Here is a 26,021-nt window from a genome sequence, read left to right on the forward strand (position 1 = left end):
AAATTGGGTGAGACTGTGATCTGAATTACCAAGTGGCACAGTCACTTCAACACTATCTGGAAGGAGAACTAGTTAAGAAAAGATCCAGAGTTTTGGAGCGCAGAGATGATTGTTAGAAATTCATGTTGGGTGATGGATGATCTGTTTTAAATCAATGCTTACAGCAAATATATCTGCTCGTTCAGCTTGATAAGTAGAAACTCAAAAAAAGGCCAGCTGAAATTGTGAACATTAAAGCTGCCAAAGAAGAAAACTTTCTGTTATTGAATTTGTACTGTGTGAAATCAAGCTTCGTGGATAAGAAATTAAAGCGATCTGAATGATATTCAGAATTGGGGGAAATGGTAGAGACAGCACATGAATGAAACAATGAGGCAGGAAAATCTCAAGCCACAGAAGGTCAAAAATGAGAGATTTAAGATTATGCATTTTCTGGCAAGGAATGATGGATTGCACAAAAGCACAAGTACCACCTGTGTGTGCAGAAGGAATCATATAGGGTATAGTTTGAACAGTTAAAATGGACTGCGATTATTCAGGCAGAGATCTGAGGTTCGGTAATAAAAGATCAGGTCTGGATGTGTGCAAGTGATGATTCACATCATTTAGGTGGGTGTATACTACAAATGTTGGAAAAGTGAATGTGGAAGAAATTTTTTTGTAATATATTTAATTTGGGAGGGGGGGGGAATTTGTTAAATTTAACAGCATTAATGTAAAATTATTCAGGTTCCCATGAAAGGATAGTATGTCATGGTTAAGAGAAAAAGAATAGTGGAAGAAAGCGAGAGAGAGGAGAGACTCAGGTGTTACCCATATAGTGAGTGTCCAGACTATGCCTTAATGTGGTGATAGTGCCCCTTGCATGCAATTATCCAGCCTCTATCCAAGCATGACCTGGAATTGTAGATGAGAGTAAGATTATGTGATGGCTGTATTGGAGGCCCTCAGAATACATTACCATCTAGTTGTTCTGTCCTGTACACTTGGCAGCCAACACGAAGAACTGCTTTACTTGTGTATCCTCAAAGACTGAGAAGGTACTATATCTCTACAATATGTTTGACATGCCTTTTGAAGGGCATCACTTGCATTGTAAGTTGAAAGACTAGAGGAAGGAAGAGAAACGAGGGGGGGGGGGTTGAAGTGACTATAAGTCACTTCAGTCCCCTAATAAGGTTTCATCTAGTAGGTCTAGTTGTCATTTTCCCCCAAACTGCGAGAATACTCACTGAGCCAGAGCCCCCTTTGGTGGAGGTGGGAATACCTTCACTGGGACAGACTGCATATTGTCATCACCAGCCCAATGGGATGGTCCAAGCTGGGATCAATGACAGAATCATATGACAAATATCAGGAAGGAACATGACAATGTTACCATTAAAATATGTGAGCAAAGCTAATGTTATATGCTCAAACCCACAATGGGAGAAGAAAAGTTAGCAAAACAAGTATTTAATGCCAGTGGCAGGAAAACAAAAATCAAGAAAAGTGGTTCGATGCAATTAGAAGTGTGTTAAAAACCTGAAATATAAGATCTCAGAATACTGGAGTTCTGACAAATTCTGAAAATTTTTCATAGGTAGTGGTTATAATCATGCAATACCCCTTGAGGGCACTTATCAGAAATATGAGAATAAAAAAAAATATTTTGTATTATGTTGTAAAACACTGACCTTTAACGAACAGATCAGCATTTTACATTTTTTTTTTTTTTTTTTTTTTTTTACAAGAGCCTTTTACAAAAATTAAAACTCTAAATGTCTTGGGCTGGGGGATGCTTAAGGGTCAAAGTTGTATAACAGAGAGGAGACCTCCACATAGCTTTAAAGGAATGCAGAGAACCGACCATGCCTTCTGACCTGACGTCCAATCCTCACCTTCTCATGGTGCACCCTGTTGGGTATCTACCTGGATACTGAACGAACGATGATGGGCTGGCAATTTGGGATTTAGCCGACCAAATTGTATTCTTATTGGCTTAAACCAAATAAAAAAATGATGATACAACATGACAAAATTTCATGCCGGCTGGGGTGTCGCCTGGTTAAACAAGGCCCCTACTGTTTTCATCAAGGAACCAGGATGAACAGCGAAAAGTCAGCTACTGGAACAAATCTGAAAAACCACCCCCAACTCAACATCAGAGTTAAAGATCGGTACTATCAACATAAGAAGCCTGAATGGCAAAGAAATGGAGCTAGCTGAGGAATTAGATAAGTACCAGATCGACATAATAGGGGTGACTGAAACAAAAAAGACAAAAACTGGTGAGATTTTTCAAGGAAAAGAAGGAGTAGCCATTGTATTCAACAATAAATACGAGGCTAATCTTCTTGAATGGCAGGCAGTCTCAAGTAGAGTGATGTGGACAAATACCAGAATGGGGAACTGGACAATGAGGCTTATTTGTGCCTATCGTCCCCACAGAAGGTTCTACTAAGGTAGAAGTGGAGGGATTTTTTGAGAATTTAGAGAAAGCATCTGACACAATAAAAAAGGAAAAGTTGGTCCTTGTTGGGGATCTAAATAGCAAAGTAGGAAATGATTGTCAGACATACAAAAATATATTGGGAAAATTTGGAGAAAACAGCAAAGGCTAATAATAATGGCAAATATTTGTTGGATTTCTGCTCAAGACATGGACTGGTTATTACTAACACCATGTTCCAACATAAAAATGTGCACAAATTCACATGGAGAGCAGAGGCAAGGAATAAGAAAAGTCTCGTTGATTATGTTAATATTGATAGTGATGTTTTCTCCGTTGTGCAGGACACCAGAGCGTAACAGAGGATTTGAAATTGGAAGCGATCACTATTTAGTCTTGAGCAGGATAAAATTGAATTTCATACTGAAAAGAATAACATGTAAGAAAGTTTTAAAGCGAATAAAAGTTGAGCAGATCTTAGATGTGAACTGTAGACCAAAATAAACAAAGATTATTGAAGAAAAATTAAAGAGTTTGAGAACAGGAACCAAACTTTAGAGACTCAGTGGCAAGCCTTGAAGAAAACCTTGATTGATTCAGCCAGAAAAGCAGGTGGTGAGGTTGTCTGCAAGGATAGAAAAATCAGAACTCCATGGTGGACACAGGAAGTTAAAGAGGCAGTGAAGGAAAAGAAGAAAGCATATCAAAAGTTCCTGTCAAATAAGTCAGCTTGTGCTCTTAGAGAATACAGAAACAAATGTAAGAAAGCTAAACTCTGTGTAAAACCAGCTAAACAGAAGTCATGGGAGAACTTTGCCAAGAACATAGAAAATAAATATCAAGAAGTGAACAAATATTTTGGAGGTTGTTGAAGAAGCTTAGAAATGAAGGAAAGAGTACTGTAAAAGGAGTTAGAGATGATAAAGGTGACATGAAAACAGGAGAAAAAAGATATCCTTGAAGTATGGAGTAATTACTTCGAGAATTTGCTAAATGAAACAAGCAGTGATAGTACAGTGGTAAAAAATACTCAACAGGCATACAGTCAGGAATACATATCCATACTTGAAGTAGAAAAAGCCATCAAAGGCTTAAAATGTGGAAAGGCAGCAGGAGTAGATGATATTCAACCAGAAATACTGAAGTATGGTGGTATAAAAGTCTTGCAGTGGCTGCAAGACTTTTATACCGCATAGTTCAGAAGGCCTGGACAGGGGGACGAATTCCTGATGTAGAGCTCTCATAGTACCAATATACATAAAAAGGGAAATAAAACTGAATGTGAGAATTACAGAGATATTTCTCTACTGAGCGTTCCTGGTAAGATATATGCAACTATACTAGAAACAGTTGAGAAGAATTGTAGAAGAAAAGCTTGGTGAAGAACAAGCTGGATTCAGGCCAAATAGAGGCTGTTAGGATCAGATCTTCACTTTACGATAAATAGTGGAAAAATCATGGGAATATAACAAAGATCTCTATTTGAGTTTTGATGATCTGAAAAGGTATATGATAAGGTGCCAAGAGAGAAGCTATTCAATACACTACAGTTATATGGTGTCAATGGGGCATTATATCAAGCAATACTTAGTCTTTATTTGAGTTGTAAGTCAGCAGTTAGAATTGAAGTACAGGAAGATGGTCTAATGTTAAGTCTGGTGTGAGAAAAGGATGTACATTATCCCTTCTGTTATTCATTATCTATATGGATCACATTATGAAGGAAAGTTGTATGAAACATGATATCAAAAGTGGAGATGTTAATGTCAGCTCTTTGCTTTATGCAGACGATGTTATATTTATCAATAAATCTGCTACGAGTCTGCAAGATTCCTTGACTAAATTGAATAACTGTTGTAATAGATATGGTATGAAGGTCAGCAATAAAAAGACAAAGACATTAAAATAGGCAGAATCGTTGAAAATGTCAACTGCATTGTGAAAGGAGAACCTGTGGAACAAGTAAAACATTTCAGCTACTTAGGCATGATTTTTAGTAAAAATGGTAAATTAAATATGGAAATAGACAATAGAATCAACAAAGCTGGTATGGTAGGAAGTCAATTGAATAAATTCATATGGAATAAGAGAGAAATTAGTCGTAACACTAAATTAGCTGTATACAAGACAGTGTTCAAACCAATTTTAACTTACGGATCTGAGAGCTGGGTCAGAAGTAAAACACTTGACCAAAGACTAGAGACTGCAGATTTGAGTCCTGAGAAAGATTAGAGGCGTGAACAGATGGCATCAATGGCAATATCATATTAAAAACCAGGATATTAGGAAAGAACTTGACATTGTCAGCATCCAGGAACGCGTTAGCAAAGCTAATCTAAGGTGCATGGTCATTTAAACAGAATGGGTGAGGAAAGATTGGCAAAACAAATGTTCTCTGCCAGGTTGGCAGGAAAACAACCCAGAGGAAGACCAAGATATAGGTGGATTGATACGGTACAATGTGCCTTAGACGATAGAAATATAAGATCTGATAATGATATTATTGGAGTCTTGACAAGTAACAGACTGATCTGGAGGAAAATTGTAGATATAAAGTTAGTAATGATGTAAATTTTTCATGTAGTACTATCGTATCCTGTACACCCCTTGAGGGTACGTGGCAGGAATTTGATGATGATGTCTTAGAGTTACAAGTGCTGTGTAAACCTAAGACATTAATTAGAATTTTAATTTTTTGGTGGAATGTTTAAACTTTTAAAATTAATATATTTTAGCAATAATGCTTGGAAATACTGTTCCACCATGGGCATTCATATTATAAACAATGCTTTTGAACTTTACTATTTCAATATAAATACAAAAGTAAAGCTGCTTACTTTTTCACATAAATCTTCAACTATAACTGAGTTATTATTTAAACAAGCTAGATGCAAAGGTGTATGTCCATAATTATCTCTTTGCTGGGGATCAAAACCAGAATAGATCAAGAGCCTCATCAAATCAGGATAACCTACAAAATATATCAGTCCCCATAACGATTTAATATAAGTTTTAGTTAAGCATATGTTTATAAATAAATTAAAAAAAAAGTAAAATATAAACACAAAATATGTGGGTGGTCTAAAACGTTCTCAGCCTAAAAATGAAAAAATGAATTTATAATTTCAAAATTATTTTTATTTTTCAACATAATCTCCCTTAAGACTAATACATTTATTCCAGCGATGCTCCAGCACCATTATCCCATCCCTGTAGTGGTTCTCAGTAAGATCTGCAAACTACCTCTCTACAGCTGCAATGACCCTTGATTTGAAGAAAAACGCTGACCAGCGAGGAAGAGTTTTAGTTTTGGGAAGAGACAGAAGTCAGAGGGAGCCAAATCTGGGGAATAGGGTGGATGTTCCAACAATTCATTGTGTAGATCCCTTAATTTTCCCATTGCCAAAACACCTTTGTGGGCAAGTGCATTGCCCTGATGAAAGATGATTTTTTTCTTCTGCAAACCAGGTCTTTTCTAACAAATTATTTGTCTAGTCTGGTTAAAAGATCAGAATAATATTACCCAGTTATTGTATTTCAAGATAATTAAAAAACAAAATGTCTTTAGCATCCCAAAACACTGATGCCATGACCTTTCCTGCTGATGGAACTGACTTTGTCTTCTTTGGCACTGAACAACCAGCTTCTGTCCACTGTTTTGACTGCTGTTTGGATTCTGGTGTGTAATGGTGAATCCAAGTCTCATCCATATTAATAAATCGATGCAAAAAATCAGTTTTATTCTTGTTAAAATGCTCTAAGCACTGTTCAGAGATTTTAATGCAAGTCTGTTTTTGATCTGTACGGCACCTCTTGCGCAAAGCTTTTTCATTTGCAAGTCTTCATGCAAAATGTATCCTACACGTTCTTTTGAAATGACTATAGTCTCAGCAATTTCATGCACTTTGACTCACTGGTCATACAATACCATATCGTGCACTTGATTAATGATTTCTGATGTTGTTACACTTTTTGGACATCTGTCACGTGGATCATCTTCAAGGCTGGTACGGCCATGTTTAAATTATGCAGCCCATTACTTAATTGTCGAAAACGAAGGAGAAGAGTGCCCATAAACTTTTATGAACTTCAAATGAATTTCTTTTGCGGTCAAACCTTCTTTAACGAAGAATTTTATAACCGCACAATGCTCAATTTTATCCATTTCAAGGGATACAAGGCAGCACTTTTGCTTCAGACAGCTGTATGAAAAAAAACTACTGGATCGAATGACTTGCAATTTCACATGGATGCTTATGACAGATGTACCAACTTAGAGAAATCTTGCCGATAGTGTTGCCATTTATTGTTGAGGCCAAGAACTTTTCAGACCACCCACATAAATTCAATACATACAAAAACATTTTATGTACACAAATACAGTATATATAAAATGGGAATAGAGGCTTCAACAAAAGCATGCCAGTATTTAAATGCAAATCTTCATTGCAAAAATTAAAATACATCTATTATCATCTGTAATTTTATTTTTTTTTTAGTTTAATATCTCACAGGAAAAAAAATTAAAAGGGTGTAGGATAGGAACTATGACACAGTGGTCATTTTTTTTTTTTTTAATCCAAGCTCCTATTTAAGAAAGTTTGTTTGTACATTATTTCAAAAAAGGCAATGTTACTCTATCTAAATGGAATGTTTCACAGGCAACAAACGGCTAAAGAGTATACAAAAAGCATTATGTCCAAAAATATTCACTGTTTGGAAGGAAGTTAGACACCTGCAACAATGCAACTGTGTCCGAATGAAATGGCTGCAAGAAGGGAACTGATGTACTTTGAAAGAAGCATTGTGATAGGATGCCATATTGCAGGCCTATTTGTTTGGACCACAATATGCAAGTCCCACATCACCCAAACCAACATACAGCACTGTCTTCAGTGGTGCAAAGAGTATATACAGTGGGATATAGAAAGTATGGAAAGTAGAGTAATGGAGTGATGAATCATGATACAACTTCTACCGAGCAGATAGACAGGTGTGACAGATGACCAGCGAGCATTTCTTACCGAGTGCATAATTCCAACTATGAAATTCAGAGATAGAAGTGTGATGGTATGGTCCCATTTTTCCTGGATTAGCCTTGGACCTCTGTGTGTGGTGCCACAAACTTTGAATAGTATCTGAACATTCCAGACAATGCAATGCTTCCTACTTTGTGATGTTTCTACCACAAATGACCATTGTCTCTTTTAGCAAGACAATTCACCGCATCATAAGGCTGCTGCTCTAGCTGCATACTTTGTGAACATGAATGTTACCACACTTGACTGCCCTCCAGAGAGCAATGATCTCAACCCTACTGAACTTCTGTGTGACAAATTGGAGTGTTGGATGAGATCAAGGGACATCTGCCCCACAACAGTCTAAGATCTCATTACATGCCTACAGGAAGAATGGTTCAAAATTCCCATTGATTGCTATCGTATACTTATGGAAATTATGTCCTGCAGGACTGCTGCAGTCATGGCAGCGAAAGGAGGTCCTACATCTTAAGGTGGATGCCATAGCTATTTGTTTCTCACACTATGGTGTCTTGACTTCTTTCCAAGCAGCGTGTGTGTTGTGTTTGTATTTACTGCTTTCTCTGCAAAGAAAAACTAGTTACCAATTTTATGTTTTTCAAGTGTGCACTATACACTCATTTTAGAGAAAACTCTTTCTGGAGTCTGGATATGCATCAGATAAACCAGTTTTATAAATTTGATAATTCTTCATGACTACATTTCCTGAAACTTGGTATGTTTGTTGGAAAATACAATTCAAATAAGGAAAACCGTCGTTTTGTTCAACTTTCTTCACACAACCATAGCAATATTCAAAACATTCTATCAATTTCATCAAATCATGGGATTGTACTACAATTGACTTTTGAAGTACATTGTGGACAGTGGAAAACATAGGAGAGAGTAAAAAGTGATTATGTTGATAGGATGGCCTCAAAGAGTGGAGAAATGTCATGCTTTTATACTAATATACAGAGTATCAGAAATAAAAAGGCTGAGTTTGTAGCAATGATTGAATTAGTATGCCCAAAGATAACTGGCATAAGCGAAACTTGGTTGACTAAGGATGATATACTATCAGGACTTTGAAATGATAGGAATATAGAATTTTTCAAAAGGATACGAAGATGAAGAGAGGAGGGGGGGGGGTATGAGTATTGTTAATGGTAGCAAAGGAATTGTGTCCTTCAAGAGTCGAAGTGGAAAATAGTAATAAGTGTCAAGATTTTGAAGCTGTCTGGTGCGAAGTTAAGATCAGTAGAGTAGTATATCTAATACAATGCTGTTATAGGTCAAAGAAAGTGGAGAGTATAGATTGTGAAATGTATGTTTAGACCAATTAGTTGGGCAAATGAAAGGAAGATGATCCTGATGGGAGATTTTAATTATTGGAATGTGGATTGTAAAAAAGATATAGTGGTTAGTAACAAGGAGAGTGAATTTGTCGAGTTTCTGCAGGATAACTATCTAAAGCAGCATGTGATGGAAGCAGCAAAGGCTTATTGGTGTTAGATTTAGTGATATCCTCACAGGATGTGGTTGTGAATGAGGTATCAACACTGCCACCTGTTGGTGAAAGTGATCATGAGGTATTGGTTTAGAAGGTAGTCAAAGAGGAAAAAGTTGGTATCTAGAAAGTCTATATGTGGTATCGAGAAAGTCTATATGTATAAGGTAGGTGATTATCAGAAGCTTCGTAGTTAACCAGCATCAACACACTGAGTTGATGAATTGTGTAGAAAAGATGTTGGCAGTGCATAGGAAATGGGAAAATGGGAAGAAGTATTTCCAAACAGCTACAAACTGCAACACTGCAACTCTTAAAAAAAAAAAAATGTCAATCAACTTCTGATCTGATAAGGCAGTATCTAACACAAGCATTGCTTGTGTTAGATGCTGCATACCAAGAGTTAAGTGAATAAACAGAGCAGAAGCAAGATGGTTGTAGGGTGAAATCAAGCAGGGAGTGTTACAAAAGAAGTTATGGAGGGAGTTATGAAGACAGTTTGCAGTGAACAGATGCATGAAGAATACAAAGTGCAAGCCAGAAAAGTGACATGCGTCGTTAAAGAAGAAGAGTAGAATATGAGAGGAGATTGACAAGGCAGGTCAAAGCTAATCCAAGGGAATTGTTCTGCTATGTAGCAACCAAAAGAGAAAATAATTATGGCAGGCTGATGATGGTGGATAGTTATGGTGGAAGAGTAACCATAGCAAATAATATAGTGGAATTATTTAATGAACACTTCATCAGTGTATATCATAGTGGTGTGAACGATGCTGTGCAAATTGTAGAAGGGAGACAAGAATTAGGAGAATTAAAGGTATACAGAAGTGTTGTTCGGGTTAGATGTTAATAAGACTGTGGGAATGGATGGCATATTACATTGACAAAGAGTTAGCCATGCCCTAGTCCTGGTTACTTAATGATAGTCTTGATCAAAGTGGCAAGCATCATTACTCCACTTTCTGTTGCACTAGTTAATAAAAAGAGCAGCTGCACAGCAACTCTTTACTGTGCAACTGCAAGCACACAAAACCTGCTTTTCTTCTTTCTCTTTCATTCCATCTACCTCTGTAATCTGGAACAGCCAATCACAAGAAGTATTTCCAAACAGCTACAAACTGCAACTCTTAAAAAAAGAAAAAGAAAAAAGTCAAACTTCTGACTCTCACCTGCACCCTAGACAAAGCACTGATATCCTCATAGGTCCTTCAACTTCTTATGTATGGGATCAATATTAAAAATTAAAAAAAAAGAAAAAAGAAAGAAAATTCAATAATAATGTTATCACTGAGATAGACGAGGGGAATAGATAAACTTTAGGATTTTGCTAAGGATTTTGAGAGAATACACCAATGAAGACTTACCCAAATTAGAGAATATGGGATTAGATTATAAAATATTGGTGTGGATAAGAGGATAGCTGACTGATAGATATCAAAACATGATATATGGGGGATGCGAGATTGCAAGATTTAAGGTAAGCAGTGGTATACCCCAAGGATCAGTCCTTAAGCTATTGTTATTTAATGACACTTTGAAGGCTTTAACAAGCAACATTGGCTATTTGCTGATGATGCAAAGATAGGAAGGGTAATTAGGAGTGTGGGTGTGTGCAGTACTAGCAGAATGATTTGAAAATTCAATGTTAGTAAATGTAAAGTCATGCACTATGGTGTGATTATGTATTCAATGTAATATTATATTGATGGGATTATACTAGGAAAATCACCAGGGTAGGGATCCTGGAGTTTTAGTAGATAAGAAGTTGAAGTTCAAGGGTCTTATAGCAAAGATTGCAAATACAAACTCAGAGGATAACTGGTAAAGCTGAAACAAACAATAAAATGTAAAAATAAAGAAGTCATTTTGCCCATTTATAAGGCCTTGATAAGATTTCACTTGGACTATTGCACACGTTTGCTCGCCTGGTTTCCGTGGTGATTCTGATACAGTGGAGGGAGTGCAAAGGCATGTCAAAAATGAATGAGGAGTGTAGAATACTGATTATGAAGATGAACTGAGAATTCGGGGACTGCAGACACTAGCAAGTAGGGGAAAGAGGGATGATATGATTGAGACTTACAGACATGAAATCATATGAATTTTTCATTTTATGAAGGGTGGAGAAAGGATGAGAGGGCATCCTTGGAAGTTGAGAAGGAATGCAACCAAGAAGAGAGATAAGAGCTAGATTTTTCTCTCATACAGTGTTGGGTGGATTGCATTCTATAGTGTGTGTATATAAGTAGCGTGAATGATTCAAGAACAGATATGACAGCTGGTGTGAACAGTATGTGGCCTCCCTTGATTCCCTGAAGATCTCTTTCTCTCTCTCTCTCTCTCTCTCTCAATTATAATAGATATATCATCTATTCCAGCTGCCTTTCCACATTTCAAGTCTTTGATGGCATTTTCTACCTCAAGTATTGATATGTACACCTCTTTGTATTCCTCTTGAAAATTTTCTACTACAGTTCTGTCACTGTTTGTTTCATTTAACAGTCTTTCAAAGTATTATTCCATCATAAGATATCCATATCTTCAGCTTTCATGATGCCTTTATCATCTCCGATTCCTTTCACAGTACTCTTTCTTCCAATTCTAAGCTTTTTCAATAAACGCCAGAACCTTTTGCCACTTTCCCAATATTCATTTACTATAGTCTTGCCAAATTCTTCCCATGATTTTCATTTGGCTCCTTTTAACATAGCTTAGTTCTTTTAACATTTTTTTCTGTATTCTTTCAGGGTATCTAATGACTTATTGCTAAGAACTTTCTGTATGCTTTCTTCTTGTTCAGGACTGCATCTTTAACATCTTGTGTCCACTAAAGTGTTCTTATTTTTTTTATCCATGCAAACAATTCACCACATACTTCACTAGCTGAATCAATCAATGCTCTCTCTTCAGAGTTTACTCTGAGACTCCAAGGTTTAGTTCTTGTTTTCAAACTGTTTCATTTTTACTTCAATAATCTTTGTATAGTTGAGTCTACAGTTTACCTGTAAAAGTTGCTCAACTTTAATTCCTTTTAAAACTTTTTTACATACTGTTCTTTTCTATTTATATTCATTTATCCACTTTGAAATCCTCTGTATACTCTTATATCCCAAACCAGCATGAAGATATCACTATTAACAATAGTGATATCTTCATGCTGGTGATATCTTCATTGAAACTTTTCCAATTTCCATGCATTTTCTTTCCAGGTGAACTTTTGCACATCTTTATGTTGGAACAACTTAAAGCTATGCAAAATATCACATAAAGCACAACTTTATGTGATATTAGTAATGGCCAGTCTGTACCTCAGCAGAAATCCAGTAGATACCGTTATTATTTTTGCACTTTTCTTCAAAATTTCCCAAAACATTCCTATATGCCTGGTGAGATTTATTTCCTACTCTGCTGTTTTGATTTCTAACAAGGACCACTCTTTCCATGGCCTTTTAATGTCAGATGCTTGCTTTAAAAACTCTTCCACTTCTTCCTTAGGAGAGCCTTCTATAGGACCATAGGCACAAATAAATTTCATTGTCCATTTCCCCATTTTGAAGTTTGCCCACACTCTACTTGAAACTGCCTTCCAATCAAGAAGTTTATCTTCACGTTTGGTGTTCAATGCTACTCCTTCGTTTAACAGGATACACCACTGATGGCAAGGACTGGACATTAGTCAGAAGACCCAGTTGGTTCCCCACATTTCTTAAAGGTGATGTGGATATCTCTTCCCAGTTATTTGGCTTTGACCCTTAAGCAATCTCTTAAAAAATTGTTTTTAAAAAAGTGAACAATGAAACTTTAACAGTCAGAGAGAGAGAGAAAACCACTATTATCTTTTGTTTGGCAATGGTGTCATACACCTCATGTTATCAACCAAACTGTTTGCCCATATGTATGAAATATTTATTTCACCAGTTAATCAGCTAAATAAGAAATTTTCATGAGTTTAAAATTTTAAACAATTTTTTAAGTACTCATAAAAATTAATTCTAACTTTCAGAAGGTAGAGGCAATTTATCATGACTGCTGGATACCTGGTCCACTTGTCCAAATGCAAACAGAAACTAAAATACAGGTATCCTTTGATATATGCAGTTAATTAAACCTCAATGGACACTGCATATAACAAAACCACATTATTCAATGTTAAGATTCATTATAATTAATGAGAATAATTATAATGAATCCTGCTAAAAATTTAAACATAGTTTATTTTTTAAGGTGACATGTATTTGTTACATAAAAACTTATCTAAATATTTTTTTTTTTATAAAAAAATGTATCTAACGTAAATTGAACAGTGGTAGCTTTTTTTTTTCTCCTCCACAATTTTACTCTGCATATGCAAAGATTCAGATGCCACTTTGCCTTGTTTGTGGTACTCAGTCGCTTTATTTAAAATGGCTCGTATAGTTGATTCACCAAAGCCTAGAGCTCTTCCGATGTTTGCTTTGCTTTCTCCATTATCAAACCTTTTAATAATGTCAATTTTAACTGGTAATTAGTTTACGGAATTAACAACGCATAAAGTATATTAATTAAAGGTAACTTTAATGAATAACTTCTATATTTTAGCAATGTCACATTGCCATCTTCAGGAACATAAAGATATGGTATGTGCACTCAGGAACTAACACAAAGCAAATGAGGAAGAAAAAGCAAGAAACTAATATTGTTCCTAAAGTCCTAATGGCGCCCTCTTGCGGGCTAATTTGGTAGTCTTGGCAGTTGGGCTGAAGTTCTCATAATGAAAGTCTCCCAAATTTGGGGCAGTTTCATGCACCCAAATTTGTTGAGGTTAGGAACGTTTTTTTAGAGCTGCTGAAGATTCTTTGAATAATCTTTCGTATTTAAACTTGCTGCGATGAATTATTTTGTTTTCTTCCAACAAATTTTATGGTGGGTATCTAAGGCATGGTCTGCCAGCCAGAGCGGCTGTACTGGTGAAACTGGATGAAGTCTTGGGGTTCTGAAATCCTGATATTTGTTGTTCTGCCTGTTTGGCCAAAGTAGGACAATTTGCAGCTGCAAGGGACCTGGTATACACCAGGTAGGTCTAGGGGAAGTGGTTGGTCTTTGGTAGAGCGGATAAGGGATGCCAACTTTTTATATGGTCTGTAACAGGAAGTAAGATCATATTTTTTGAGGATATTGGTTATTTTCTCAGAGGTGCCCTGGATGTAGGGGATGGTGATAGACTTGGTGTAATCTTTATTTTGGAGGGGGGTTGTGGTTTACAGGTTTTAGTATTTTTTGGGGTTATAGCCAGTGGCTAAGAAAGTGTTGAGGATGTGGTTTAATTCATTAGTCAGGGCCTTGTCATCTGAGCAGATTAATTTTGCCCTGTTATATAGTGTTTTTATCACCCCATATTGTTGTGAGGGGGAGTGGTGGGATTGCTGGTGAATATATCTGCCAGTGCGGGGGGGTTTTCTGTAAACAGAGAAAACCAAAGATCCATCAAGCTGGCAGGTGATTAAAGTGTCTAGGAAGGGGAGGGTGTTGTTTTCCTCTTTTTCTAAGGTGAACTGGACTCTGGGGTGTTGGTTGTTTAAGTGTGTTAGGAAGGAGTGGAGTGTGTCTGAGCCATGTGGCCAAATAGCAAACACATCATCCACATAACGAAGCCAAATAGTGGGTTTTTGTGGGGCGGAGTTTAAGGATTTCTCTTCAAATGTCTCCATAAAGAAATTGGCCAAGGGTGGGGAAAGTGGTGAACCCATGGCTGTCCCCTCTATCTGTTTGTAGAACTTTCCTTGCCAAACGAAATAGCCTGAGTTCATTGTGAACTGAAATAGGGCTGAGATATCAGGAGGAAACTTGGCTTGGATGAGCTCAAGGGTTTCTTTGAGTGGGACATCAGTGAATAGGGAGGAGACGTCAAAACTGACCATTATGTCAGTGTGTTGGAGTGTGAGGTTTTCTATACTGGCTTTAAAGTGGGCTGAGTTTTTTTATGTGTGATGGTGTGTTGCCAGTGTAGTGTGTGAGCGTTTTGGCTAAATGTTTGGCTAATTTATATGTGGGGGAATCAATGCCATCCACTATGGGATGGAATGGCACATTTTGTTTATGTATTTTTGGGAGTCCATATAATTGGGGGGGTCTAGAGTTATAAGGTTTAAGTTTGTTGGTGACTTCCACTGGCCAAGAAGTGACTTTCTTAAGGAGTATGTGGATAGTTCTAATCTGAGAGCTGGTCGGATTATATTCAATGGGGAGGTAAGTAGTACGGTCTAGTACTAAAGAATTTAGCTTACCTTTGTAGTCTTTTTGATTGAGTACCACAGTGGCGCTTCCCTTATCAGCTTTGGTGATTACTATTTTTTTGTTGTTTTTCAATTCTTGTAGGGCTGTATATTCGTTTTTGGATAAGTTGGATTTTGGAGGTTTGGCTTTAGTGAGAACACCGACTACATCCAGTCTTACGTTGTTGGCGATATGGTTAGGCAGGTTGCGAATTCCACGCTCTATTTGGATCATGATTTCTACAGCAAGTATCCTTTTAGGAGCTAGGGCGAAATTGTGACACACTTAAACAACCAACACCCCAGAGTCCAGTTCACCTTAAAAAAAGAGGAAAACAACACCCTCCCCTTCCTAGACACTTTAATCACCTGCCAGCTTGATGGCTCTTTGGTTTTCTCTGTTTACAGAAAACCCACCCACACTGGCAGATACATTCACCACCAATCCACCCCCCCTCACAACAATATGGGGTGATAAAAATACTATATAACAGGGCAAAATTAATCTGCTCAGATGATAAGGCCCTGACTAATGAACTAAACCACATCCTCAACACTTTCTTAGCCAATGGCTATAACCCCAAAAAAATCCAAAAAATACTAAACCCTGTAAACCACAACCCCCCTCCACAATAAAGATTACACCAAGTCTATCACCATCCCCTACATCCAGGGCACCTCTGAGAAAATAACCAATATCCTCAAAAAATATGACCTTACTTCCTGTTACAGACCATATAAAAAGTTGGCATCCCTTATCCGCTCTACCAAAGACCAACCACTTCCCCTAGACCTACCTGGTGTATACCAGGTCCCTTGCACCTGCAAATTGTCCTACTTTGGCCAAACAGGCAGAACAACAAATATCAGGATTTCAGAACACCAAGACTACATCCGGTTTCACCAGTACAGCCGCTCTGGGCTGGCAGACCATGCCCATAAAATTCTTTGGAAGAAAACAAAAATAATTCTTCGCAGCAAGTTTAAATACGAAAGATTATTCAAAGAATCTTCAGCAGCTCTAAAAAACATTCCTAACCTCAACAAATTTGGGTGCATGAAACTGCCCCAAATTTGGAAGACTTTCATTATGAGAACTTCAGCCCAACTGCCAAGACTACCAAATTAGCCCGCAAGAGGGCACCATTAGGACTTTAGGAACAATATTAGTTTCTTGCTTTCTTCCTCCTAAAGTAATTCGCTCTCGGCTCAGTGCTTCAATTTATCAGCAGAGTGTGACACGTACAGACATATATGTGCATGTATTATGGTATATGCTTACGACCTAACCTAACCATGGCCTCGAAAAAGAGAGTAATAAACAAAAACTTATTACTTTGGATACTAAAATTGACATTGATTCTAGTAGTTAGACTTATACGTTGGTTAGACATAACTGGTAATTAGTTTACGGAATGAACAACGCATATAAAGTATATTAATTAAAGGTAACTTTAATGAGTAACTTCTATATTTCGGCAATGCTTTGTGTTAGTTCCTGAGTGCACATACCATATCTTTATGTTTCTGAAAATGGCAATGTGACATTGCCGAAATATAGAAGTAACTCATTAAAGTTACCTTTAATTAATATACTTTATATGCGTTGTTCATTCCATAAACTAATTACCAGTTATGTCTAACCAACGTATAAGTCTAACTACTAGAATCAATGTCAATTTTAGTATCCAAAGTAATAAGTTTTTGTTTATTACTCTCTTTTTCGAGGCCATGGTTAGGTTAGGTCATAAGCGTATACCATAATACATACACACATGTCTGTACGTGTCACACTCTGCTGATAAATTGAAGCACTGAGGCCGAGAGCGAATTACTAACGTTGGAGCATGACTTGTACCACGTGATCAGATTGGTTTCATTGACCAGGTCTAACGTTTTGCATATTTTCAAACTTTTTGGGCCACACTAATCAAATTTGATGTCGCATATATCAAGTTTATGGTCACAATAATTTTTTGTGCACTAATCAAAACCGCATATATCGAGGGATACCTGTAACAAACTGATTTGTTGAATTGATTTATAATACAGAATTTAAAGTTAAATGAAAAATAATTTCAAGAAGCTAAAAAACATTACCTTTATAGGAAACCCAGTGGAGTGCATTGTCTCCACTATGATCACATATTTGACGATTAGCACCACGGCCTAAAAGATAACCTACTAAGTGACTATTTCCATGTTGACAGGCAGTGATCAGAGGACTACAGCCATTAGAATCACAAATATTTACAGAAATTCCAGCCTGGAAAAGAGGTGACAACATTTCTGAAGAAAGTGACATAGGACAATACAGTAAATATTCAAGGTGAATCCTGATCAATTCACACTTAATACCTTACTAACTAGTAACTATATAATCACAAAAATCTCTTTTGTGGCACTTCCTCAAAAAAAAAAAGTACCACTTCCTAAGTAACTTGATAGCATGTATAGTTGTTTCAAAAATTACTACTTATACATATTAAAGAAAAGAGCCTAAAAACTTCATGCCAAAAAAAAAAAAAAAAATGTGCTGAATGTAACCAGGGGCTTATGAATACAATACAATTAAATTAAACCTTTAAAATGTGAGCTGCCTTAGTACTGTGCTACCTAAAAGATAAACTCTTGTATTTTGGTCTTTTATTAGCTATTTTGATTAAATTTCAATAAACCATTAACTACATCAGAGACCAGGGAGGGACAAATCCTCTGAGGGGAAAAAATAATAAACTTTCTCACTACCACAAAAATTTCATGTGCAAAAGCTGAATTTTCACAATCAGTATGTAAATCTTAAATAAAAAGAAAAGAGTCTAAATGTTACCTCTTGGCATCAAAAACTAATAAAGGATAATAAACATTCATTATTGTTCTAGAAATTTAAGTGTACCTTTGAAACATTTCAAAAATTTAACTGGCTTGACAATGTTAAGCCAGTGAAACATGGAACTCTATATGAAAAGCATTAATAAAAAATGATTAAAATGTGAATGTCATCAAGGCACTGAACTCTTCATCAAAAGCCCTGATAAAAGACAAATACATGTGCTTCTTGACATTATTTCATGACTTATTGGTATTATGTAGAGCAATACCAAGGAGACACATGCCGAAGACTTGGCTACAAATAAAGCAATAGATATTATCCTTTCCTTCAATACTATTTTCAACACACACACACACACACACACACACACACACACACACACACACACACACACACACAAGTGATCTGAAAAGTTCTCAGCCTCGACCATAGATGGCAATACTATCGGCAAGATTTTTTTGTCTAGTTGGTACATCTGTCATAAGCATCCATGTGAAATTGCAAGTCATTCTATCAAGTAGTTTGTTTTATACACCTGTCTGAAACAAAAGTGTTGTCTTTATCCCTTGAAATGGATAAAATTGAGTATCATGCGGTTATAAAATTCTTTGTAAAAGAAATCATTCAACATTCATAAAAGTTTATGGGCACTCTTCTCCTTCGTTTTCGACAATTAAGTAATGGGCTGCAGAATTTAAACATGGCCTTGAAGCTGATCCACGTGACAGATGTCCAAAAAGTGTAACAACATCAGAAATCATTAATCAAGTGCACGATATGGTATTGTATGACCAGTGAGTCAAAGTGCATGAAATTGCTGAGACTATAGGCATTTCAAAAGAACATGTAGCATATATTTTGCAGAAAGAATTGATAAAGTAATGAAAATGAAAAAGTTTTGTGACAGATGGGTGCATGCAAGCCCACAGCAGATCAAAAACGCACTCACATTAAAATATCTGAACAGTGCTTAGAGAGTTTTAACAAGAATAAAACTGATTTTGTGCATCAATTTGTTATTATGGATGAGACTTGGATTCACCATTGCACACCAGAATCCAAACAGCAGTCAAAACAGTGGACAGAAGCTGGTTGTTCAGTGCCAAAGAAGACAAAGTCGGTTCCATCAGCAGGAAGGGTCATGGCATTGGTCTTTTGGGATACTAAAGGCATTTTGTTTATTAATAATCTTGAAAAGGGTAAAACAATAACCGGAGAACATTATTCTGATCTTTTAACCAGACTAGACGAAAAAATTCATGAGAAAAGACCCGGTTTGCAGAAGAAAAAAATCTTCTGCAAACTTTTCATCAGAACAATGCACCTGCCCACAAAGATGTTTTGGCAATGGGAAAATTAAGGGATCTACATAATGAATTGTTGGAACATCCACCCTATTCCACCGATTTGGCTCCCTCTGACTTCTGTCTCTTCCCAAAACTAAAACTCTTATTCGCTGGTCAGTGTTTTTTCTTCAAATCAAGAAGTGATTGCAGCTGTAGAGGGGTAGTTTGCAGATCTTACTGAGAACCACTACAGGGACGGGATAATGGTGCTGGAGCATCGCTGTAAATGTATTAGTCTTAGGGAGATTATGTTGAAAAATAAAAATAATTTTGAAATAATAAATTCGTTTTTTCATTTTTAGGCCAAGAACTTTTCAGACCACCATTGTGTATGTATATATCATCCTCAAGTACTTAATATGTACGTTCAAGGGGTGTATGGGATACTATGACAATACATGATGATGTTTACATTATTGTCCTGTCAACAATTTTCCTCCACTCAAATTAGGGCAGTCAATTCAGGAAGTAAAAGTAGATGGGAGCCGAAAGCGATGTTACAGCTTCCATATACTGATGCCAGAAGTATCAGGAACAAGAAAACATTTTTGGTTTTGGTTAGTGCAAGCTTGTTAAAAGTTATGGCCATTAGTGGACTCAGCTAACAGTAGATGAAGTTACAGAAATAGAATGTGAGGGGGATTAGTATTTTCAGAGAGGACAGAGAAGACAGGATGGGAGGAGGAGTACTGCTGATGATAGGAGATGAATTTCAGCCAAAAAGAACAGGAGACAAGCAAGAGGGTGGCTGTTCTTTTGAAGCAGTCTGGTGTGAGATTGAAGCCAATAAGGCAAAATACAGTTAGTCGCTGCTATAAACCAGGGATTATCAAAAAGACATACATCAGTGAGTACGATAAATGCAGGATGAGTAATTATTATGGGAGACTAACTATGAAGATATAGATTGGAAGGAAGAAAAATCACATGGAAGGAAGAAAATGGAATTTATACACTTACTGACAGATGATTACTTGAGGCAGCATGTGATGGAGGGAACTCAGGGCATGGCAGTATTGTATCTGGTTACAGGTTATGTCTGTCCATAATGAAGGTTATGGGAATGTTGCCTCCAATTTAGGAGAAGGGGGGGCCATGCTGTCTTGACTTGGAAGGTTGTAAACCATGAGGAATATTCTGTTAAGATGAAATACATGTGGAACTACAAGACAAGTGATTATGATAAGCTTAGGAGGAAGCTTGAAACTGTGGCATGGCATAAAAATCTACAGGGGAAGGATGTTAGTGCATGGGAGATAATTAAAGGGTATCTGGAGAAAGCAATATCAGATTGCATACCCAAGGTCAGGAGGGTTAATCAGGTAGGAGTTAGATGTATAAGAAGCATCATTAGGCATAACCTGAAAAAAAAAAAAAGAAAATGCTGTGAAAGACATAAGGAAAAATGATGACTAACAAGCTCGTGAACAGTACAAGGGTCAGGCAAGAAAGGCAAAATCAGATTATAAGAAGAAATTAACTAAGCAGACCAAAGGAAATCCCAAAGAGTTCTTTCATTATGTGGCAAGTAAGAACAAGAATGCCTATGAAAAGATAACCTTAATGAGAACTAATGGTGACAGAAGCAAATAATAGTTGAGTTACTAAGTGAACACTCTGCAATGGTATATCATTCAAGTGAGGTTACTGCTGCGACATGTGACAAGGACTGATGCAGGAACAGAGATGAATAAATTGAAGGTTCATAGGATATTGCAGAATCTCAATGTAAATATGACCATGGGATTAATGGAATATCAACTCATGTTTTAAGAAAATGTGCAAGGGAACTGCTGGCAATGCTTCTGACTAGGTTCTTTTAAATCTCAGCTCTGGCAGAGTTACAAGGGAGTGGAAAGAGAGCAGAATATTTCCTTTACATAAGAGAGGTTGTACACCAAACAGGATCTCAGGAGTGGTGATAAAGTAATGGAAAAGTTGGTCAAATTCAGAGAATTCAGGAATTAGAAGATAGAAACATGATACTCTATGAGAGGAAACATACTTTTGTGAAGGGTCAGTCATGCCTTAGTAATTTACTAACTTTCTATAATAGAGAGTGACAACTGAGTTGGATAAAGGGAATGGCTACACAATGATTCTGTTGGATTTTGCAAAGGCATCTGACAGAATACCACATGGAACTCTGTTACACAAATTCAAATAAATGGGGATGGATATGAAACTGGTTATGTGGTATATGGAGGAGCAGAATCCAGGAGAATGCAGGTGACTGATGGTGTGTCACGAGGTTCTGTGCTAGGGCCATAACTGTTTAATTTGCACAAAAATGATATAAGAAGTAATCTGAAGGGAAATATTCAGTTGCTTGCAGATGATAAAAATTGGGCATAGTAATAGCTAATCGAGGCAATGAAGAGAGTTCGCAGGATGATTTAAATAGGCTTCAGTATGGGTAAAAGATAATGGATGTCACTTTAATGTGGAGAAATGTCAAGTTATTTTAGGATAAATAGATTACAAGCTGTGGACCATACTGATGGAACTGTAATCTAGGAAATAGATAGCTGAAGTTTAGAAGGCATATTTCTAGGGTTGCCAAGATAGATTATAGGATTACCTGGCTATTGAATAACAGAGTTATTCCTCTTCATAAGGCCTTCATATGTCCACACCTGGATTACTGTGCTCAGGTCTGGTCAACTGGGTTTCTTTGGGAAGAAGCAGCAGCCGAGAGGATCCAGAAGCAAGAAAGAACATTCCACAGACCACTCACCAAGATGGTGACCGGTCTGTGGAATGCTCTCTATAAGGATAGTTTGCAGTTTGTGGGTTGCAGAAGCTGGTTGACAAACAAAAAAGAGGGGATGTGATAGAAATATTTAAGTTACTTAAAAGGATTTTATTGGATTAATGTAGGGAAAATGTTTCAGCAAGTGGCTACAGGGGCAGAACAAGGGGTCCCTGGAAGCTGAGTAAAAGTATAGTTAGTGAGGACTAGATTTTTCACTTGGAAGGTGGTGAATGAATGGTTTGCCAGAGAGTGTTGTGCTTTGTTATTTGGTTCAAAGAGAGGTATGATAGACACTGTGTGGATAATTTTGGTCTCCTATGATGAGGCTTCCAACTCCATAGAGGTGCCTGTATAATAACTTCTCAGCATTCCAGTTCTGTAAGATCTTATATTTCAATCTTCTAGAGAATTTTCTGATATTTTGGCAAAGTTATGAAGTGTTTTTATAATCCCATATTGTTGTGGGGGGGGGGGTGACTTGGTGAAAGCTACTAATATATATGGATTTTCTATAAATGGAGAAAGCCAGGAACCAGCAGGCTGACATCATCAGGGACCACAGAGCAATGATATGTTCCATGCAGGCACTAACACTGGGTAGTCTTGGCTGTTGGGCTGAAAATCTAAGGATGGGTGCTTCCAAAATTTGGAGCAGCTTCAGCATTAAAATTTGTTGAGCTTTGTAAAGTTTTTCAGGGTTGAGACAGATTTCAGGAATAGCCTCTCATATTTGTATTTGCTGCAGTTGAGTAAAGTGGCTTTCTTCCAGCATATCCTGTGGTGGGCATCCAAAGTCAGCAAGTCCAAAGTGGCCATAATGGTGAAACCAGATGGTCAATATGTTCAGAATTCTGATATTGGCTGTCCTGCCCATTTGGCCATAGTTAGACAGCTTGCAACTGCAAGGCAGATAAACACCTAGCAGGTCTAGGGAATGTGGCTGGTCTTTGGTGGAACAGATTAAGGGATGCCAGTTTTTTATGTGGTCTGTAAGTGGTTGAAAGGTTTTATTTCTCTAGGTATTTGTTAATTTGTGCACCAGATATATGGAATGGTGATAGATTTTGTGTAGTCTCAGTTGTGGAGGAGGATTCAGTTATGGAGTTTTAATATTTATAAAAACTAGTTTGTTTTTTGCAGGTTAAAAAATTAATGTCACCAGAAAAAAAAAACATGCAATTAGCTATTGAACCTTTGAAGCTGAACCTTCAACATCATAAACAGGATTCACACCTACCATAACTGTTAATGAACTTATGAGACTGACTGATGCTAAAGTATATAGCAAATTTTACAGTAGTACTGAAATTATGAAAATATGCATGAATTGCGATCTCCTGATACAGTGGAAACATGAAAAAAATTCCAGAATTTGTGATTATCAAGACATGTAAACAACATAAAGTGGGTGATTTTATATCCCAAACACAACAGGTACAAGAATCTATAGCCTTTGTATAGCAGAAGCTAATAATGGCTGACACATTAGCGTTGTTGGTAAAAAGAGAATGTCTTTACAATGAATGACAGATATCAATAACAATTATTAATTACAATAAAGAGCATTGAAATTATAACAACTTTCAGATATCTGATAAGTACAACAAATCTAACACACTTTACATTTCATTTTAATGTATCAATATCAGGTACACCACAAGTGCTTATTATACATGTCACGAAACCAAAACTAATAAAATACTAAAATTAAAAAAACAAGATTCATAACTGCAAATTATGACTATTTTTACAATATCATCTACTTCAGCTGCCTTTCTACATTTCATGTTTTTGATGACTTTTTCTACTTCAAGTATGGATATATATATTCCTGAATGCATTTATGTTGGGCATTTTCTACCACCATGCTGTCACTACTTGTTTCATTTAGCAATCTTTCAAAGTAATTATTCCAGACATCAAGAATATCTTCAGTTTTCATGTCACATTTATCATCTGGAAATTAAATACTTATCCAATTCTTTTGTTAGTTCCATTTCTTTTCCATTGATGCTTCTTATGTTGATGGTGCCAATCTAGATCTCTGATGTTGAGTTGGGATTTGTTCTAGTAGCTGACTTTTTGCTGTTTGCCTTGGTTATCTGATGAAAACAACTGGGACCTTGTTTAACTGGGCAGTGTCCCAGTCAAAATGAAATTCTGTCATGTTGCACTATAACTTTTCATTATGGTTTAAGCCAATAAGAATACAATTTGATTGGCTAAATCCCAAATTGCCAGCCCATCCTTGTTTGTTCAGTATACAGATAGATACCTAATAGGGTGACCTACAGAAAGGTGAGGATTCGATATTAGGTCAGAAGCTCTGGCCAGTTCTCTGCATTCCTTATAAGGTTACACGGAGGTCCTTTTCTCAGTTATCCAGCTTTGACCTTAAGCACACTGACCTTTACACATCACAGATGACATTATAGTTCTAAATACATGTCTTCAAGATTAAAAGAATAACTACTGTAATAAATTAATAAATTTGCATGAAAATAAACATTAAAAAAGACCAACTTTGAAAATAACTTGGAGAACATCAACTGCATTTTTCAAGGGATCCTATAGAATAACTTGACATAAGGATGTAACAAATGATAATTAATAACATAAAATGGATTTAACTTGCACATTTTTATAATGTATAAAATTTTCACCTTAGTATGAAGGACTTTCAAATTAAACAAGAACAGAAACCAGTATGTATTCAACAATGAAATGCGCAAACTGCAGGTCAATGATGTAAAGCATCATGGTCTAATTATATCAAAGCTCTAGTTAAATAACTTTAAAAAGATTTAATAATAAAATTAAAAATAGAAATAAAATTAACTAAAAAATAAAAGAAATAAATAACAAATCTACCCTATAAATATAAAATGATAAGCCTTTTTATGTCACGTTTGTATGTCACATTTTTTGAAACGTTTTGAAACTCAGGGGGTGTCGAGTCGTCAAAATTCGAGTCATCAGAATTCCAGGAGAACCGACCTACCAGTCCGGAACTCAGGATTGGGTGGTGTAGGTACCAGAAACCCCCCTTTCGAGTCTTCAAAATCCGAGTCAGAATTCAAGGAGAACGTGCCTACCAGTCCAGAACTTGGGAGGGGGGGGGGGGGCATAGGCCCCCTAGTAAAAAATAGAAATAAAAAATAAAAATAAATAGATTTAATTTACTTCTAGAATTTGTGAAGAGCTACTTCTCATAAAAGGAAGTATTTTAGTCCATTTCTATTTAGACTGGGTCAGTGCAACATCTCAGAACTCTTTGTATAAACGTTCTAAGAGATTACTACTTTTATGGAGAACCTTAACTTTCTTTCAAAGAACTCAGTGGCTGGTAATGATAGCAAGTCCCGACTGCTCTAGCTCATGGAACTTAATGTATTCTAAATATTCATCACAATGCACAATTGCAGATCTACCTATTTGGCCAAAATACAATTCCCAATGGCAAGGAATTTCAAATGCTCCAGGGTGAGCTAAAAGGAGAAGTTTATCTTTAGCTGGGCCTAGAAAAGTAGATATCTTGTTGACAGGATGGAAGGACACTTGCCAATGATCTAAGTAGTTTGACTATACCTTCTGGGATGCTTTAACATTGAATTGGTGACATGATGGACCACCTCTGTATCACTTTTTAATCATTTACTTTATTATTATTTTTAATTAAATCTTGTTAAAGTTATTTTACTAGAACCTTAATATAATTAGACTGTGATGCTCTACATCATGTATGTGCAGTTTGCAGGTTTTTCATTGCTGAATACACCAAATTGTATTCTTGTTGTTTAGCTTGAAAGTACTAAAAATGCCCTTGATACTAGGGTAAAAATTTTATACTAATAAAAATATATATGTAAGGTAAATC

The 26,021-nt window shown here is 36.5% G+C and overlaps 1 protein-coding gene across 1 annotated transcript in view; it reads right to left on the reverse strand.

Annotated features, from left to right (window-relative positions):
• LOC150104188 (uncharacterized) overlaps nt 1-26,021 on the reverse strand; it is a 220,812-nt gene that overhangs the window by 142,375 nt on the left and 52,416 nt on the right. Inside the window, exons 3-4 of the mRNA XM_090396422.1 lie at nt 17,311-17,476; nt 5,269-5,402 (exon numbers count right to left, since the gene is read on the reverse strand). Coding sequence (XP_090252548.1) covers nt 5,269-5,402; nt 17,311-17,476 — 300 coding nt within the window. The remainder of the gene's footprint in view (nt 1-5,268; nt 5,403-17,310; nt 17,477-26,021) is intronic.

This window comes from Typopeltis vanoorti, chromosome 8 (assembly GCF_054136105.1).
Source record: "Typopeltis vanoorti isolate ZY-2024b chromosome 8, IOZ_Tvanoo_1.0, whole genome shotgun sequence".
In the NCBI taxonomy this organism is placed as follows: Eukaryota; Metazoa; Arthropoda; class Arachnida; order Uropygi; family Thelyphonidae; genus Typopeltis; species Typopeltis vanoorti.